Source organism: Sprattus sprattus (genome assembly GCF_963457725.1).
Source record: "Sprattus sprattus genome assembly, chromosome: 1".
NCBI classification, from domain to species: domain Eukaryota; kingdom Metazoa; phylum Chordata; class Actinopteri; order Clupeiformes; family Clupeidae; genus Sprattus; species Sprattus sprattus.
The window spans coordinates 74,172,106-74,191,429 of record NC_137920.1 but is presented as its reverse complement, the minus strand read 5'-3'; the positions used below and the strand labels follow the sequence as shown (position 1 = coordinate 74,191,429).

Sequence of the window (19,324 nt, the reverse complement as noted above, 5' to 3'; positions counted from 1 at the left end):
TCACACACACACACGTCTCCCCCCATTGAGAGGGCCCTCTTAAAGGGCATTTGAGGAGATGATCTGGGGATGTCTTGTGAGATTGAGTTCTTGAAAAACGGAGACCTGCGTGCGTCGTCGCAGTAACATTTCCCTGGCGATTGTTTTAGAGAGATTGAACAGAAACCACCAGCCCTTGGCTTGGACAGCTAAGTGTCTTTTCTGTCCTTCGTAGGAAACTGTGGCACGAGTGACGTTGTGTACTGTAGGTAACACAAACATGTCAAGTTGTTCCCATACTCCCACAACAGCGTTTAAGGAGAAGGAATAGATGGTCCCATGCTTCTATAAATGAAAACAGTACAATGACAACAACAGCCACAATCACAGTGTGTATGAGGACAGGGGCTGTTCAAATTATAGAGTACAAAGCTGACTGTAAAGTACATTTTAACCAATTTAAGCTGCTTGTTTTTATATGTTTTTTGGGGGTGAATTAAGAAAACACAAACAAGCATGTAATGAATATTGATCCTAAATTTGAAGTGAATGTAATGTTATGTAAATGAAAATGTAACACAGCCAACAACCTATGACATACATACAAATGTATTTTCATCATTCCAAATTGAATATGTAAAATGGTGTGTTGGGGGGATTCCCAGCATGCTAAAGGCAAGGGTGTCCAGTGTGTGTCTCAGTGTGTTAAGTCCTAGTAACGTGATTCATGTCTCCCTTTTTGTGTCTGGTGCTAGTGTGTGTGACTGTGTTATCATCTCGTGCATGTTTACTGTCGTTTGATGCGTATGCGTTAGCCCCTGCGCTAGTTAGCATATCTGTGCATATTCAGATGGTGTGAACATCACGCTCAGTGTGCTTCAGCGAAGAGCCCTCACTGGTTATGATTCTTTATTTAAATGCCTCTGCCATCCGCCCGTGACATGTCAGCTCAGAGAGCCAGGCATTCTGATCTCTTACGCAACACTATTGTGATGAGCCACACCACTATTGTAGTTAATGGCTTTTTGGTAGGAAGCAGGGTTTAAACAGCTAGAACTCTGCAGTGCTTTTGAGATAGATGTTAAACTGCGGGGGTAATTAACCTCTGTGCAGTCCTGTGAATACGGGATTGAGAGGGCTCGCGTATCATCGAAAGACTTACTGAGCATTTCAGGCTAAAAAGATAAGTTTACTTAGCTACTTCACAAGCTCAATGTTTTTTTCATTGCTGTCCCGCTAAACCATAATATTTTGACCTAATTGATTTGCTTCAGTCTCATGTTTTAATCGCCTCAAGAGAATGAGCACAAGCCAGCACTTGTGGGTCATTGGAGATATACTTTTTGGCTCACAATTGTGTTTTTTTTTTTTTTTTTTAAACATTGATTGCTTTACTATGTTCAACTGATTTCTCAGAACATACACATTTAAAACCAGGCATGGAGCCTTTCTCTAATTCCCTCAGTTTATTTTTGTTTGTTTTGTTTGTTTTTTACAATGTTTTTTTTTTCCCGTTTTTTTTTACTGAGTCATTTGCTGGAGTTCTTAATTGCTTCGTCTTTCTTCAGATGGCATGCCACCCATGCACAGAAGAGCGTGCGCGCAGCTTCCTATGCCTTGGTGCGTTTCGGAATTTGCATCTTAATCAACGACTCTGAGAGGTCACCATTTGCATGTCAAATCATCTGACATTTGGAGTCGATGAAAACAATCATTCTGCAGCTGTGAATCACACATTAGTTTGTGAATCTATGATAAGCCATTTTGTCTTCTGAAGAACAAGGAGCGAGAGAGAGCTTGCCTTTGCTCTGTGTTAAATTGTATGAAAAACACAATTCCCTGAAACTTGTTGCTGTGTTGCTGTTCAACTTGTTTAAGGAGTCTCACATGCCCTGATGTTTTTGTATATTTCCCCTTACTAAAAACATTCATTCACAAGTGGCATATATGTACAAGATTTAAGGTTTCTGGGGGTGTTCTTTTTAGGATTCTAGGATAAAAACTAGCAGAGCTTTAAAGGCATATTAACAGCAAGAACAATTACCCTCATCACTTAAGTTGCTTGAAAATGCAAAAAAATAAAAAATAAAATTCTATATCAAACTTAACGTCAAACATGAGTGGTCAAGAAATGAGATAATATTCCTTCACAGCAGCAGTACCAAGTTATTTTTTACAAGAAAAACCCGATGACAAGGGTAGTTATTTATTTCTTTTAAAATAAATGACGTTAAACCACGGTCGATCTGTTGGAATAGGACAGTGGATATGAGAGGTGGATGAATGCATGAGAATGCAGGAAAGCTGTGATGAAGCTTGCAGGGCATTCTTGTGATTTCCCTGCACACTAATTTAGCCTAGTTTGACCTAGTTTAACCTAGTTTGAAATGCAGAGCTTCAGTGAACACTGCAGTAACTTTCGGACCAGGCGCAATTCTTAAAAGATACACCAGCTCTGAAATGTTCTTCTCAATAATTTATTATATCATTCGAAGTGTCATGGAAGTGTCCTATTTCCTCACAATTCTCAAGATGTAAGACATCTAGACACAACACGACGAAGATTCGAGCATTTACCTTATTAATCATCTGCGGATGTGGCCGTCGCCCATCCCCCTGGGAGACTACCTCATGCAAACATCCACTTTCATACTCCATTTTACAACCCAATGTTTATGCCAGAAGAATATTTTTTCATTTCACAATTTATTCACCACAATGTGATTGGTGAAAATGGAAGCTTTGAACCTCACATAAACACACAATCTGAGAAACATCCTCTCGCGCCATGTTTTCCGAGCCCCCCTAAAGGCCCCCCTAAAGTGGCTTAAGGCATCATTTGAGCTCTCTGGCTCCCAGGGTTTCTACGGGGCTTGGCTATCACCAGACGGTAGGGGTGAGATTGGGTCTCCGAGCCCAGGACTGGCGTTGTGACACCGTGGTAACTCATATCAAGAGGAAAGTGGGGGGAGAAACACCCTCACACACACACATAGACAATCTGATCCAGAACAACCAACCCTGTCCTCATATGACCCTAACAAGAGTCACAAAGGTGTGCTCAAATCTATACATTGTATGAGCTATTCCTATACATTAAGTTGTTCTGTCTTTGTCATAGCAAATTACGTGAGATATTTAAATTATTTTAACTGTTATCAGGGTGTGACAGCCGGACCACATCCTTGTTAAATACCAGAATGTCCACTAACCATATGGAACTTTACCTTGGGTCATGTAATCTTTACTTTCAGCTATGAAAATATAAACCTTACTGTTACAGGCTACATATATATGGCCATAAAACGATTAGGCTGTTATTTCTAAAGTAGCACCTCGTTTCTGTTACAACAGAGTGCCCAGAGAGTCACACAAGACACACATGCTGACAGATGCTGACTACGTAGTGCTAAGGGAGAGTGTTAAAGATAAAGCATTTTTTGGAATAGTGTGCTCTAACTAGGAACCTGAGGAGCCAGTATGTTTAATGAGTAAAGTATTCCTGGTATGTTTTCAGTGGCAAAATACATCAGCGTCTACCCTAACAAACCATATCTTTACTTGTTGGGTGTAAGTAAAGATCAGTGCTGTTGTAAATGCTATGTTGGCTGGGTTATATGTATTCTAAAAAGTGAAATATGACTTCCTGATGATTCTAAGGCGGCGGTGGGTGGTGGTTGGTTTCTTAGTGAACTTGATCCGCTTCATGAATGCTGCCTCTTTTGCACTCCTGATTGGCATTGGACAGTAAGCTGAAACGAGCAAAAATGTGTTTGAAATGTTTGGTACAAAGAGCTATGTGCTCTTGTGATCGGTGTAATGGTAGGGAACAGTCACCTTATGCCATGGATAGTTAAGGCCCACATACAGTCACCTTATGCCATGGATAGTTAAGGCCCACATACAGTCACCTTATGCCATGGATAGTTAAGGCCCACATACAGTCACCTTATGCCATGGATAGTTAAGGCCCACATACAGTCACCTTATGCCATGGATAGTTAAGGCCCACATACAGTCACCTTATGCCATGGATAGTTAAGGCCCACATACAGTCACCTTATGCCATGGATAGTTAAGGCCCACATACAGTCACCTTATGCCATGGATAGTTAAGGCCCACATACAGTCACCTAATGCCATAGATAGTTAAGGCCCAAACACCTTTTGCCTTGGATAGTTAAGGCCTTCATACAGTCACCTTATGCCATGGATAGTTAAGGCCCACAAACGGTCACCTTATGCCATGGATAGTTAAGGCCCCCATACAGTCACCTTATGCCATGGCTAGTTAGCTGGCTAAATTACATTCTAAAGCTCTCATAATTCACGTGACCCAGGGACACCTGCTGTGCTTGCACTGCTTTACCAAACATCTCTTAGCATCCTCCATCAAGATCGGCTCTGTCCTCCTGACTGCACCCCTCCTGTCCTGCAAAAAGGCTTTAAGCGAACATATTTTAGTGATAAATTAGCCTTGCATATTGCAAACAGCTTGAAGAAAGGGCCAGTGTCACATTTTGTATCAGGAGTATCAGGTTGAAGTAAGAATTTTATCAGATTTCCAAGAAAGTAGAGGGATTGTTTCATACGTAGATACAGTTTTGAAGAGTGCAATGCCCCAGAGGAAAGTGCCTGTTTCTGTTCTTTTAATGTATGCCAAGACACTCAACTCTTTATCCTTGTGGGAACCTGGCCCATGTGTATGCAAAACTTTAAGAATTTCTTTTGAAAACAGTGGTGTCCTTGTTTAACTGTTTGGGGATAGACAGAAGATACATGCGGTAGACAGCATTCTCTCTCTCTCTCTCTCTCTCTCTCTCTCTCTCTCTCTCTCACACACACACACACACAAACACAAACACAAAGAAACGAACAAGCATATAGGTAGGTGCTCGAGCCATGTAACAGTTTCACCTCTCTCAAGTGCCAGATGGCTGGTAGGAGTTCATGGGTTGCAATTAATAAACGCAAGAAAAACAATCAAAAAGAAAGAAAATGGAAAAAGAAGAGGGGTGTGGATGTCTTGCATTGTTTTGAAGGTGCCGAGGTGAACGCATATGGTTACTGGGGAGTTGGCCCTTTATCTTATTGGCATTAAAAATGTAACCCTGAATTATTGTGAAGCCTGAAGAAGACACGTAGCATGCAGTGAATATCCCCTCTGTTTTGTATGTTACTGAATTTTAAGCGTGTCCTAATTAAATATATGTTAATACCCGCAGTGGCAGATCCATGGTCATAAACAACTCTATTGCCTGAGAACTGTGTCGTTCTATTTTTTTTAATATGTAGGTCATTCATCCACACTTTACATGCATGCACACTTAATGGAGAAAATGGATGAATTGACTGTAGGAAATATTTAAAACCCTTTTAAAAAGATCTGTAATTAAATTGCATTGAATGTCTTCACAGACGACAGCAAAGGAGATCATTGGTCACTTCTATAGGGCACTGACCTAAGAATTGTAGCTTGTTTGAAGCGCTGTGCTTTCATCAGATAAAGGACAATATGTTCACGACTACAAGCGCTACTGACTAAATTAACTATTTGTAACCTCCACCTCCCTCCCAATTTCATTTGTTTTATGCTGTGAAATAGTTCTACAATGGTAGGGGTTAGACCTCGCTCTGCATTTCTATTACACTGGAGTTCAGAGTAGACAGAAAATCATTCATTTAGCCAGAGGGGAAATGTGTTTCCATTTTTCGCTGCATAATGAAAACTAATTATGCTGGTCTCCCCCCTTTTTGGTTGTAAAGTGAAAAATCCTTAATATCCTGGATTGTCAAAATGATCAAATGCTTGTTTCGTAAACATCTCAAGCAGATAATTTGCCTCATGAGAACAAAAGTGGTCATTCTTGGAAGTCATTCACCACTCTATTTGAAACCCATCCAGCAGATCCGCTTCAGAGAGAAATGCCAGAGAGTCAAGTGTATATCTCATCACTTCTTTCTGTCTATAAAACGTTTTTTTTGTGTAAATGTGCTCTTTGCTACTCATTTAATGTGCTGTTGATCATGGCCGAGTGTGGTAGCGTTGTTGTGCCACTCGTACACCTTATTTGGAATTTTGCATCCAGCTGGCCCCAAATTGGTTTAGCGCCGGAGTAACAGTCTTCACCCCAGTGGGAGCAGTGGCATGGCAGTACCCCACAGCATCAGCACCTCAGGGCAGGCGGGGTTCAGTACCCCACAGCACCAGCACCTCAGCACAGACGGGGCTGAGTACCCCACAGCACCAGCACCTCAGCATAGGCAGGGCTGAGTACCCCACAGCACCAGCACCTCAGCATAGGCAGGGCTGAGTACCCCACAGCATCAGCACCTCAGTACAGGCAGGGCAGGCAGGGCTGAGTACCCCACAGCACCTCAGCACAGGTTTGGCAGCGCTACGTTATCTGCTAATTTAATAAGTAGAGCGTCTCTGGCAGCAAATGAATGAACACTCAGCAGTCATTGCTCAGTTCAAACATCTTTGTTTATTATTATTTGTTTCTTTTATTTACAAAACATGCTGTTTTTGTACACACCTCTGCTTTGGGAAATGAGAGCCGTCATTGCAATGCAAACAGTAATATTTCAGATGTTTGTGTGTAATCTAATCAAACACGTTTTTATTTAATATGTTTATAAAGCCTAATAAAAGTTGCTTTTACGAACATAGGAATGGATTACCAGCGATAGTAGATTCATCACTTAGCATTAGCGAATGCATCAGCTAATGTTGACAAGCATTCCCTCTAGCCTGATGATTCAGTGTCATCAGTGTCGTAGCCAATCAACACTGACATCTTTGCGCTCAGCAAAACTGAATTCCAAGAAGAGTAGCATGTTTTACCTATCATAGAAAAGCCAGGTTATTGGATTTTATGAAATAATAATAATAATAATAACAATAATAATAATAATGATAATGTAAGAAATAATAACAGTAATTCTGATAAAAAACACTTCTTGTAAACACAGTATTTTTTTATCCGGGGAAATTAAATTATCCTATTCTAAGTTTTCTGACATACTTTTGGCTTCTTCAAGGCCTTTTATGAATGCCCAAGCACTGGACAACAACAATTTGGTTGGATGTTTCAAGGTGTTCCTTGGTGTCCGCATGGATGAGTTATCTGTGGGGGAGTAATTGCTCATTCAAGCCATAGACATCCTCATCAGGTCAGAATCCACTGGAGATTAGAACCGTCACTCACTGCACCACCCATAATTAAATGATTGCCATGATGCGCTCAAGATGGACATGTGTCTCCCTCGTCACTCCGTACGATAAGTCAAATGCTAATATCCCCAAAGACACAGCAGACAGTCGAAGACAGCAGTGACAGGATATTTTGACACAGTTTTATCACGGGTGTTTGCCACGAGACGCCAGGTATCTGTCTGAAGCATTGTATTAAAGACCGGCTTATTAAATAATTTGTGAAAATCTGAGTATCTTCTTCTAATGTGAGGAGATACTTATATATATTTATACTATATATATAAATATATTTGCTTGAATATCATAGCTCATAGCTCTTTTAACCTTTGAACGGGCTTGAATCCCTCCTGGAAAAAGGGTGTTTTGTTGTAAGTGTGTTGGGCTGAAAGCCTGCTGGTTCTATTAATGTATCAACTGGGCTGTGATATAATGCATCCACTGCACTGGATGAGCTGATGCCAGGTGTGTTGCTGGTCAGAGTGCAACTCTGCAACCTCAGCAGTGGCCACACTCAGCACATACAACATCCTTCACTCAAGCGCACACACACACACACACAGACACACACACACACAGACACGCGCACAGACACGCGCACCCACACACACGCACCCACACAGACACGCGCACACACGCACAACCCACACACGCACACACATACACACACATGCACAACCCACACACACAGACACGCGCACACACGCACAACCCACACACACACACACATACACATTCACACACACACACACACACACGCATGCCAGCACAAACACACACACACACACACGATAATACTGAATAGTGTAACCCTTCCTGTGTAATGAATGTCTAGGTGCCATACCGAATGCACTGATTAAATAGAGGTGACCTTTTAGGGTTCTCCTTCTACAGATGCTGCTGCAGTCACAGTTGTGCTGGTTAGCCATGCTCCGTTATGCACCATTCCATTCCTTCTGTCAATCATATATTAATAACTGTCACATTAGCAATTAATTTATTGATATGATAATAGATGTATTAAGAATCAAATATTAATACGGTTTCATTTTTCTGTTTTGACTCAAGTACCTCCAAAGATCACAAGCTTGTCCAAGGACCTCGTGGTCAACGAAGGCTCCAATGTTAGCCTGATCTGCGCCGCCAGTGGGAAGCCAGACCCCAGCGTTAGCTGGAAGATCATCTCCCCATCAGGTAAGAGGCTCATATATTGTTCTATCAATTCTGGTGAAATGACTGAATGGAAATAATTTGTTTATGTCAAATTTTTACTCTGCCTGAGAGACGTATCCTCCTCAGTAATTACAGTGATTGCAGTGACTGTAATCGCAGCCTCATTGATTTCCTGAATGTTTGGCAGCTGACAATTGGAATATATTTTAAAACTGATTTGCATCAGTGAAGACTTTGTGAAGAACAAACGTGAATCCCATTTCTGAGTGCTCTGGTTCACTGAAAGAATGTTATCTGTAGAAAGCGTTTCTTAATAACGGATCATTTTTAACACCAAGAGGAAGAACATGCATTATTTCACCAACACTCAAGCATAGTTCTTAGAGATTTTGGTTTAGTTTGAGCTCTTTTACTTTTGCTGCTCTCAACACTTGCAGCCTAATCGACTGAAATGACCGACGAGACATGGCTGGTGTTGTTACTGCCCAATGAATGGATGTGCCCCCTCGCCCGATAATGTCATTTTTTTTAACTCTGTGATTAGCAATTACCATCACAAACGTAGCACCGGGCACATCATAAGGGACAGACCTTTCCTTGAAATTTGATCTGCAAGGCAGAGTGTGGAGAAAGGAAAAGCAGGTATTTAGCAGATACTTTTATCCAGGGCAACTCACAAAGGCATCCTGCAGTGACCAGGAATCAAGGTCAGGTCGACTGCTTAGAGGGCAGTTACCAACATAGCACCAACATTGAACAAAATATTATACATCTACTGTACTTTACCTGGTCTAAATGAATACAGGTTCTGGTTACATTTTAAACTTAATTTTCTTTTTCTTTGACATTAACACATTCTTTTTCTTCTCTAACCCCTTGACCCAAACGCTTTTTCAAGGCTAATTGAAGTCCAGCTGTTTGCATGCATCCATTTTCTTTGATTTAATGGTGGAGAAAGCTGTAGCTCTACCGACACACAAGTACAAGCTGCAAGTGTAGTTCAAGGAAGTGCAAGGTTAATGTCTGAAAGAACTCCAGCATAAATTGTATTTGCGTACACTTAAGTGCAGTCGGCACTGAAGTATTGCAGCTCCCTGAAAAGAAATAAGAACGGTAAAGGTAATGAAAGAGTATGACTCAGGGCAGTCGTCCATTCCAGGTTACACTCCAGACCGAAGTAATTACTTGTGTCATGGTCATGTTTAGATTTAATCACACCATCGAGCCCCTGCAAGACTGTCTCTGCCAAACCCTCATTCTTTATGGTCATCCCAGGCAGGAACGGTTAATCAATGTGCTCAAACTGGGATAGGGGTACAGTATATGCATGTAGCACTGCATATATTTTAGCCATAGAATTTGCGCAGAGCAGTCGGGTGGTCATATAAGTGTTTGTCTAAAGCGCTCTTCCTCTTCTTCCACACTTTTTCAACAATTTGTGGTCGACGATATCATATACTTGAACTTTACCAATCCACATGAAACTTCATATAAGCCTAATATTCCTACATTTATACATGCATCGTTTTTAAAATGATGTACATGAATGCCAAGTGGATTTATACAGTGAAGCGTGTTGCTTATGTATACATACATTTAGCTGAAGCATATATCTGTTATAAAGCCACACACTCATCCTTATAGACTGGAGGACTAGACAGGTCTCCAAACAGCAGAACGTAGCTGACAGGTACTGTGTCACGCCCTGTCAGTTTGCTGCCACCACATCCACAAACCACACTTCCTTACATTTCCACTCAAATTAGATATACAACAAACTTTTAAGCTGTTGTTTCCAGAAACCTGATCATTCAAGACGAAAAATATTTTCTTACTTCACTTAATTCTCTCACATTATGCAGCGGCCATATAACCGCTACGCAGTACGTCTAGTTTCTGATTAAATATTTATAATTGCAGCACCTTTTCATCTCCCGTCGCAACAGGCATATTTACCTTCCTGCATTTCATACCAAAGTGAGCCTTCTTTTTGTCATGACCTCAACCACTCATCATTCCTTAACAGTAGAATAGACGAGAAATGATTCTCAATTTACATAACTAATACTAAGATCCCAGTGGAAATTGAGGAGGGTTGAAAATGCCTTAATGTAGGTCGTTTACAGTAGCCTGCATGTGCCAGCTTCTGCTAGGTCAGATTGTGCAGGGATAATGTTCAGGAAATAGGTAAATCAAGGCCACAGTTTATGGTCTACCAGTCGCTTTCTACTAGAGAATGTCCCTGGTGGGGTCGAACATCAGACACATTCAAAAGAAGCGTTGAGTTTCAACAATATTGGCCTTGAAGGGAACATGGATGTAGAATAGAATAGAATAGAATATATTTATTTGTCATTGCACATGTGCAACGAAATTGAGGTGGCAGCTCTCAGACTTCAGTGCTATTGAAAACTAAAAAACAAAAACAATACAAATATATACAATATAACTATACAAATGTACACTATGAATACTCAGCTTAAGTAAAACAAGTTTTAAAAAAAAAAAACACAAGACATATTACACATCAATGTAGCCATCCAGTCAGTACCAGACACCTCCACTCAGAGGCTGATACAATCACTTCAACTGTAATCCCCAGCCATCATCCATTCTGAATGCTGCAGATTGAAACAGATTCCAATTAGTGCTTTTCCAGAGCACAGCAAACATAGTAAACCAGAGGGATCTGACCGTGCCAAGCTACGTCATCTGTTACGTTTTTGGACAGAACATTTAGCCCCTGCCCATGTGAGAAATGAACAGCATGCAGTGGCATTAATAATGTGGCCTATGATGGCATTTCTTTTTTTATTTTTTGGGGGGGGGGCATTGGGGCATTACACTTTATTTGGATAGGACAGATTGAAGATATGACAGGAAGCGAGTTTGAGAAGAGGTTGGGGGAAGGATTGGGAAATGACATCAGGCCAGACTTGAACCTGTGTCCCCTCGGGCAATGTAGCCCCTAAGTGGGGGGGCTGTATCGGCTTGCGCCACCGTGCCCCCCACATGATGACATTTGATCTGTTATGAGATGGCCCTCCAGATCCTCCCAGTGGCCTTCTGAGATAGTGTGTCTTTTGACTCTGTGAATACTTTCATGAAAAACTCTTTCACTGTTTAGCTATTAAAGGTGTCTTAGTCGTGGTGTAGGGAACCATGTAAAATAAGGCACGATGAAAGTCATGTCATTTAATTATTTAAAATTATAAATATATTATAATGACTTTTTCCTGGTGCATTTGTGTTTGCTATAGCATACTGCATACTTAACATTACTGAATGTAATGTTCTTTAGGTTCATTCCACCAATTTATGAATTATGATGATTGCAATTACCTACACGGAATCATGCTATTGATCATGATTAGCTATTTGAGTCATGCGACAGCTGTGATTACAATACATAAACAAGTGAAAGTAAAGTGGACATAAACGTAACCAGGTTGGCCAAGCAAATATGAATGTTTTGCTTTCTGGTAATACTTGCAGAATGTCATGACCAAATGGATTTCTACTCTAAATGAAGATGAACAAAGTAAAAAATGTAAAAAGAACAAAAATAAATAAAAAATGATCAAAACCACTCAGTTTGACTAATAGCTTGACATTAATTTAGGCCCATCAGTAAAAGTCAGTTAATTAATATTGCTGAAATGGAACATATTTGATGGAATGTGGATTTATTTTTAAAATGGATGTCTGGATGTTGGCAGGGATGAGAACAGCTGGAAATGAGGGCTGTCTTGCTCTCTCCCATCACTGATGGATGACCCATCACAGGAGAATGTGATGGTAGAACACCTAATGAAAACATTTAGCCACCAAAATAGATTTTAATGCCATGGCTGCTACTTATAATGCTTCCAAGTAACCTTTAGTGTAGTACAGGTATTTTATCATCAAGATTAAATCATCATAAGAATCATAAGATTCATAAGAATCATAAGATTGACCATGAAGGAAAGATGAGTACACTATCTCACTGAAAGGATTAAACAGTGTATCATTAGATATGATGTGTCTGTTTTTTTCTATATTTTATGCATTTTGCCAAAGACATACTGATTAATATTAGCACCCATAAGAATGCCCATGAAGGAGAGATGAGTACACTATCTCACTGGAAGAATAAAACAGTGTATCATTAGATATGAATCTACTGATATGTTCATATGTGTCTGTTTTCTGTATGTTCATTTTGACTATAGCATTTTGGCCAATCTGGTTTGATCAACTTTGTTACATTACATACATTATTTAGTGTATGCATAACTTTTCTCCAGAGGTAAATTAAGTTCGTAAATTTGCATTTAATAGGGAGTACAGAACAGTTTGGTGTCCCAACAGGGAAGTGAGTTCTACATCCCTCTCTATGTGAAGGATTCAGCTTCTTTTTCTGTTTTAATTTAACGTTACACAGAGCTGCCAGGCTATGACTCCACACACTGAAACAGTATTTGCTGATCAAAAAAACAAATCATGAAGATGAGCATCTTTAATGTATTTATTACTCTCAGTTTACCTGTATTACATATTTACCTGCCTATCCTTTCATAAAAGGAAGCTCTATTATGTAAGAGAAGGACTTTGTAGTGCACCTTTGCCATCAACCTGCCATGATTAAAGGATGATGAGTCTTTAATTCCTTAATTACTCAATTATTATGCTCTTTGATTACCTCTTTGGCGCCGACAACTTTACCTGTTTGAATCATCCTTCTATAAGTAAGAATCCCCACGGGCTGAGTCCACACGCTTATCCATCCTCTCCTTGGTTATTAAATATAAACGCTACATCATAATATTCTTTTGATATTAATTACATTATATGTGCTTGTTGGGAGTGCTGCACACACCCAATTAATCCCTTATTTCAATTCATCTGTCTTTTCAAGGTAGCTCTCTTCTGTTCCTTATGACAGATGGCATGGTGTGCTAATACTTAAAGAGTTACCTTCAAGCCCCAAACTGGCTGACAGAATGCAGTGGAATCAGGGTTATCCCTGGTTTTAATGAAATCACAAGTATCAACCACAGGCTCTCCAGGGGGTGCACTGGTTTAGCCTACTCATCCTCAGTATGAAATCTAAAGGGGCTCTCAAACTACACAGTTTTCAGTCGCAGGCAGTAAAATGTTGGTTGCATGCAGTTGCAGAAGATCTTAGTGCATTCCTGTGAGAGTGAGTTGGGTAGTGTGTACTGAAGGTCTAGTTGCAGAACTGCTCTCCCATGCCCACATCCACGGCTGAAGTGCCCTTGAGCAAGGCACCTAACCCTGATCACTGCTCCCCGGGCGCCGCCAATGGCAGCCCACTGCTCCGGGTTAGTGTTACTTCACTTCACTGTGTGTGTGTGTGTGTGTCACTTCCCTGGATGGGTTAAATGCAGAGGTTAATTTCAGAGTGTGTGTGTCTACACCACCTCTGCCATAGAGAGGACTTTCACTTTCACTTTCACTTTTCAGTCTCAAGGATATCTAGCAGGTGTGAGCTCCGAATGTGCTGCCGACTCCAATCGTAGCTCGAATTCAGTGATCTGTAACGACAGAGCACAGGACCTAACCTTCCCCAACTGAGATAATTTTGTGTGAAATCCTGAGGTGCTAACAGGATTTCGAAGGACAAGTGTGCATCCCAGACAGTGCTGTAGTCTGCATCCCAGTCAGCATCCCAGACAGTACTGTAGTGTGCATCTCAGTCTGCATCCCAGACAGTGCTGTAGTGTGCATACCAGACAGTGCTGTAGTGTGCATGCCAGTCTGCATCCCAGACAGTGCTGTAGTCTGCATCCCAGACAGTGTTGTAGTCTGCATACCAGACAGTGCTGTAGTCTGCATCCCAGACAGTGCTGTAGTCTGCATCCCAGACAGTGCTGTAGTCTGCATCCCAGACAGTGCTGTAGTGTGCATCCCAGACAGTGCTGTAGTGTGCATCCCAGACAGTGCTGTAGTGTGCATCCCAGACAGTGCTGTAGTGTGAAATCAGTGGCAAGTGGACTGAATGCAGTTGTTGTATGTAGTTTGAAAGGGACTTAAAGGTAGTGTCTTGCGATTCTGGCAAGAGGTTGTGAAGCAACGTGTTGATTGGTACCAGATACTGTTTTCCAGCAAGAAAGCTGTCCTCTGAGTTTTACCTGCACTCCACATGATGCTACATGCTAGTGTGGGAGTGTTAGCAACATGTGTCAAATCTTAACAAAACTGCATTAATCATGCCCAACTCTGTGATTCGACAGCTGGCGCATCCAAGAAATGCACAGGAAATACACTAAGCGATGTCTACAGTAATTAAAGTTAAGTATTATTACAATGCATGAATTAACATTACATAATAACTCACCGTAATGAAATTCCAATGCGCTTGGATTTCACCCAGAGGTATGCTTTACCCCTAAAGCTTCATGCACACAATTATACTTTGGCCTGGTCATTTTTCCGAGTCTTATTTACAGCCTAAACGCTACTTCCGGATTGTTCCACGGTGAAATCTGCGGGTAGCTGGCACCCAGAGAAGCCAGAGACATTTTTTATCCTTATTTTTCCACTTGTGTGAGAGGCTTTCGAACCTTTTAAGGAGAACTATGGGTCTTCCTGATCTGGTGGAGGGAGACAGGGTGGACTGCTTAATAATTAAACCTCATGCGCCACAGCTGTCAGTGTCATGCGGCAAGGACACACATGGGCTTGTGCTCTTGTGTTTGATTGCATCATCCACCCTTCCAGTTTCATGCCAGTGCAGTGTTCCATAGGCACCCATTACTGTAGCCCAATAGGTCGTACTGCCCTGTATGGAGTTGCTAGGCAGATAAAGAGAAGGTGTGTGATGGCATATTAAGAAAAAGATAAAGAGTAATTAGCCACAACACCCCATACAGCATTGCATCAAGTCTCCTCACCTGTAGGAGTCCCCTATACAGCCCTGCATCACATTATTCGACCGGAAAGGTCACCCTTTGGGACAAGATGTACCAGAAGGCTCAGAGAGAGATCAGAGGACAGGAGTAGAGGGACAGAAAGAACACAGAGAGACATTATGAGACGGTAGTAAGAGAGAGAGACAAGTAGAGGAAGAGAAAGACAAGAGAGAGAAACAAGCGAAAACATGGTGGAATTCTAGCATAGCCAAGTCTTCTAGGGGATCCGGAGCGGGACAGCTCAAGACCACCTGTCCTCCCTGGAGAGGGACAGCTCAGGACCACGTGTCCTCTCTGGTCCTGTCACGGTAACAGCGGGCCCAGTCCTTCCCCCTTTTTGGGTGCGTCCAAAAATCACAATTCTTCTCTCACCAAGGTATTCCCATCAGACTTCTACTCAGCGATACACACACTGACCTCTCGCCTTGTGTGCAGGGCAATGCTGTTTTGTCTCCTGAACCATGGCAAGAAACAAATAGACTTGTCTTTGCACACCGTGTGTATGACAGCTCTATAAACCACATCTTATCTCTTTGGCAAGGTCAACACTCACTGACTGACAGAGCCTCGTGGGTGGGATGATGCACAGGTTGTAATTCACTTGTCTTTTGGAAAGTGTATAAAAATGTCCGTTAGACGCCGTAATTATGGCTCTACTGTTGATTGATTGTTGTTCATTGTTGAATTAATTATGAGCTCAATTTCCCTACCATTAGGCCATTCCTCACCAATTCCAGTCATAATTAGTAATATTAGAATGTAATATTAAAATGATGTAACATTGTCTCGCCTGGATTGCTGATTCCCCATTACTTCTAATGCTAGACTTTCAACACCATGTTGTTTTGTCAGTGTTCAGAGCCCAGGCCATAGTAAGAGAAGATCATTTGATGACCACACTTTCCTCTTCGGATTTCATAACTCCCAAACAGTACAAGCTTAGCACTAGCAACAACGTTTGGCACACGAGGAGGTTCTGCTCTAGCATTGTGATTGCAGTTGTTTGCAATGCCTTGCACCATTAAAAACACAGAGCCCACGAGGAATTGTGGTACTTTTTTTTCTCTTAAAGGAAAAAAAAAGACCATGTTAGTTTTTCGTTTTTTTTTTTTCTTCCGTCCTGTGTGTAATGGTTTAATGTGCGTAATGATAAGTCTATGGGTATAAATAGAGTAGTGAGACTGCGTTTATACCCCTGTTGAAAATGAATGCAATTTGTTTGTAGGAGCTATGGTGAATCTATTTCACTTTAATGGCTTTCATGTACCCCACAACACTGCAGCAGCTAAGTAATCCTTCCAGCTGCAATGATATCTGGGGCCTCAGCCCTAGTATACAGAAGCTGCCTCTGTCTCCTCAAGGCTGTTTCTGCTGTTTGCAGTCATTTCATTGTTGTTGTTGTTGTCACTCTGCATAAGAGAGGCAGAGAAAAACTGAATGCCAGATAAATGCATGGGTATGAGGGTGAAATGTTAATTCAGGACAGATGACATTTTATCTCTGCCCATTCCCAGTTGTGGTCATGACACGGTGGATGTCATTGATTGCTGCGTCCGCTGGCATGATTGATAGGTGGCCTATTTAAAGGTATTGGCGTCATTGGGAATGCTAAGTAGAAACGTCGGGATAAGTAGGTAAACACCTCCAGTAATCAGTACCATAAACATGCATCTACAATCACGACTAACGTCTTTTATTCAGGTCAGATAATAGCAAGGTAGAAGTAACGAGAACTCTCTTAAATGAACAATCGTCAATTGCAGTAATGGACCGCTTCTGTTTTTTATTTACCAGATACTTTCCAACAGCATCTGACAGTGTAGAGGAGGTATACCTTGCATCATGTTGGAATTGAATTCACAACCTTGGGTTTTTCTGTGCCTGACTCTCCAGTCAGCGCTATAGAAATACTTTTTAATCATTTAAGTTGCTACTAGGATGGTGTAATACAATCGATTTTTTTCAATAACCCAGCTTAACAGGAATTTTCTTTCAGGAGTCTTTCTTTTAAGAAGCATTTTTTTTTTAGTCTCTTCTCTCAGCCTCTTTTCAGGGGAAGTCAGAGGTGGACAACTTGATAGTGCTATAGTCATATTTTAAGGCAAATCTATCACACAGCGCTTTAATTAACTGTCTCACAAAACCTTTTGTTGTGTCCAAACGCCTTGTTTCTTCTTGTAGGTTAACAAGCAGCCAAGGCCATATACATTATAAAAGAGGAGTAGATCTGCTTCATTACATGGAAGCATGAAGACCCTCATGACATTTCCATATTTTACACCCACTCTATATGAAGGTGTCATGTTGGAGTCAGCACTAATAGGCAGAAAGAAAAAGACATACGGTATAGGGATGGAGGAAGAAGAAAAGAGAGCATAGAACGTTACTGAACAACAGTTTTCTGAGGCAATAAAAGGTCAATATGTAGTTGTTATGTATTTACTGACTGTAATTTCTGTGTAGAGGAAGAGTTAAAAAAAAAAGGAGGGATTCAACTATCATGGAACACTTGCACTTGAAGAAAGAAAGTAGCAATAGGATGAAGAAATCACCACTAATCAGTACATGTTTTTAAAACATTTCCGAAGAGTTAAAGAGACAACGATTTTACCTCAGCATGTTTTGCGCTCAATTTCTTTCAGGTGGAATCAGGTAAATGACAAGGAGTTATACTACAAATGTCTTGAATCTATATAACATAATGGACAACGGCGGCAAATCATCATTCCTCTGCCATGTTGTGACACGATAGCCATCAAAATCAAGTTTCTGCGTGAGGGCAAGCAGTGTTTTCATTCCTTAAATGATAATAAATATGATCTCCATATTTCTTTGAGATTTAGGCATGGAAACAGTTTTACTTTGTTGATCCAATATGGCGTTGACATCCTTCAGAAATTTTAAATCCAAAGTAAAATATCCTGGCATTAGACACAGATATGGTGCGCTTCTGAGCTCAGATAAAAGACACATAGATTTAATGGGTCGAATCAAAGTAAAACTGTCAGGATGCATTTTCTTTGCCGTCTTGTATTTTTAGTTGAGGAAAGCCTCCTTTGTATTCATGAAGAAGTGTATCCCCAAGCCCTGCGCCTCTGCCTTCTTGTGAAATTACACTGGTTGTGCTATGTGAGTATTGTTTAAACATATAATTACCATACTAATGACTCACATATGCCTTCATAAGTCTCCAGCACAGCTATGCAGCCTTTTATATCCCCAGCATCTACAGCATGTAACCAAGCAACAAGTTACATATTGTGTTCTTAGTATATGTACCAGATAACATCAGTTTTATCGCTGGTGTACCATCACATGATTAAGATATGAAAAATGGAATTCTAATAGTGATGATGTAGGTGAAACCCCACACAACGTCTCTGCTCTTTCTGTGTGTGAGGGACTTTAATTTTTTCCCCCCCAGCTCTGGTAGTGGGGGTAGTGACTGAGTCTCCACTCGGGTGTCCTCTGAGAGATCTGATTGTGAGTGTGTCCTCTTCAAAATGACTCTTGCAGCTGCCCCTGGATTGATATGCCTCCTCCTTTCTACTATCCCTGTCTTCTCTCCTGGGTTTTTCTCCCGCTGTATCTATGCCAGGATTGTACCTGAGGCACAGTGATGGTGCTCTCTGGGTCTCTCTGCCTGTGCAGGCTGCTGCTCCCTAGAGAACATCCACTGTATCCTTCTCACCCTTGACTCCCAGAGTTTCACGATGAACTCACGGCCGCTCTCTGAGAAGCTCGCAACTGCTAAACAAGTGAAGATTTTTCAGTTTTTCAGCCCTAATTGCAGCGTTCTGGATTTGACTCCTAACGGAACTGCACTGCATACAAATACACAGTTGAAACGGTAGCTTTCTCTTTTTTTTTTCTTTTTTCTTTTTTTACTTCCTTTCAGCCATTTTATGCCTTGCCTAACTTTTCTGTTTGACCGATAAATTATTTATATTTACTTCCCTCGCCATGAGTGAAGGCCGTCTGTAGCTGAGCTCACAGAAACATGACCCCCCCACCAGACCCAACCCCCGCTTGTTTGTTT

At 41.2% G+C, this 19,324-nt stretch overlaps 1 protein-coding gene across 3 annotated transcripts in view; it reads left to right on the top strand.

Annotated features, from left to right (window-relative positions):
• ntm (neurotrimin) overlaps window positions 1-19,324 on the top strand; it is a gene marked incomplete at its 5' end in the record, with an annotated part of 231,839 nt that overhangs the window by 198,401 nt on the left and 14,114 nt on the right. For all 3 annotated transcript variants that reach the window (XM_080854227.1, XM_080854228.1, XM_080854226.1), the window contains one exon: window positions 8,264-8,389. In XM_080854227.1, coding sequence (XP_080710353.1) covers window positions 8,264-8,389 — 126 coding nt within the window. The remainder of the gene's footprint in view (window positions 1-8,263; window positions 8,390-19,324) is intronic.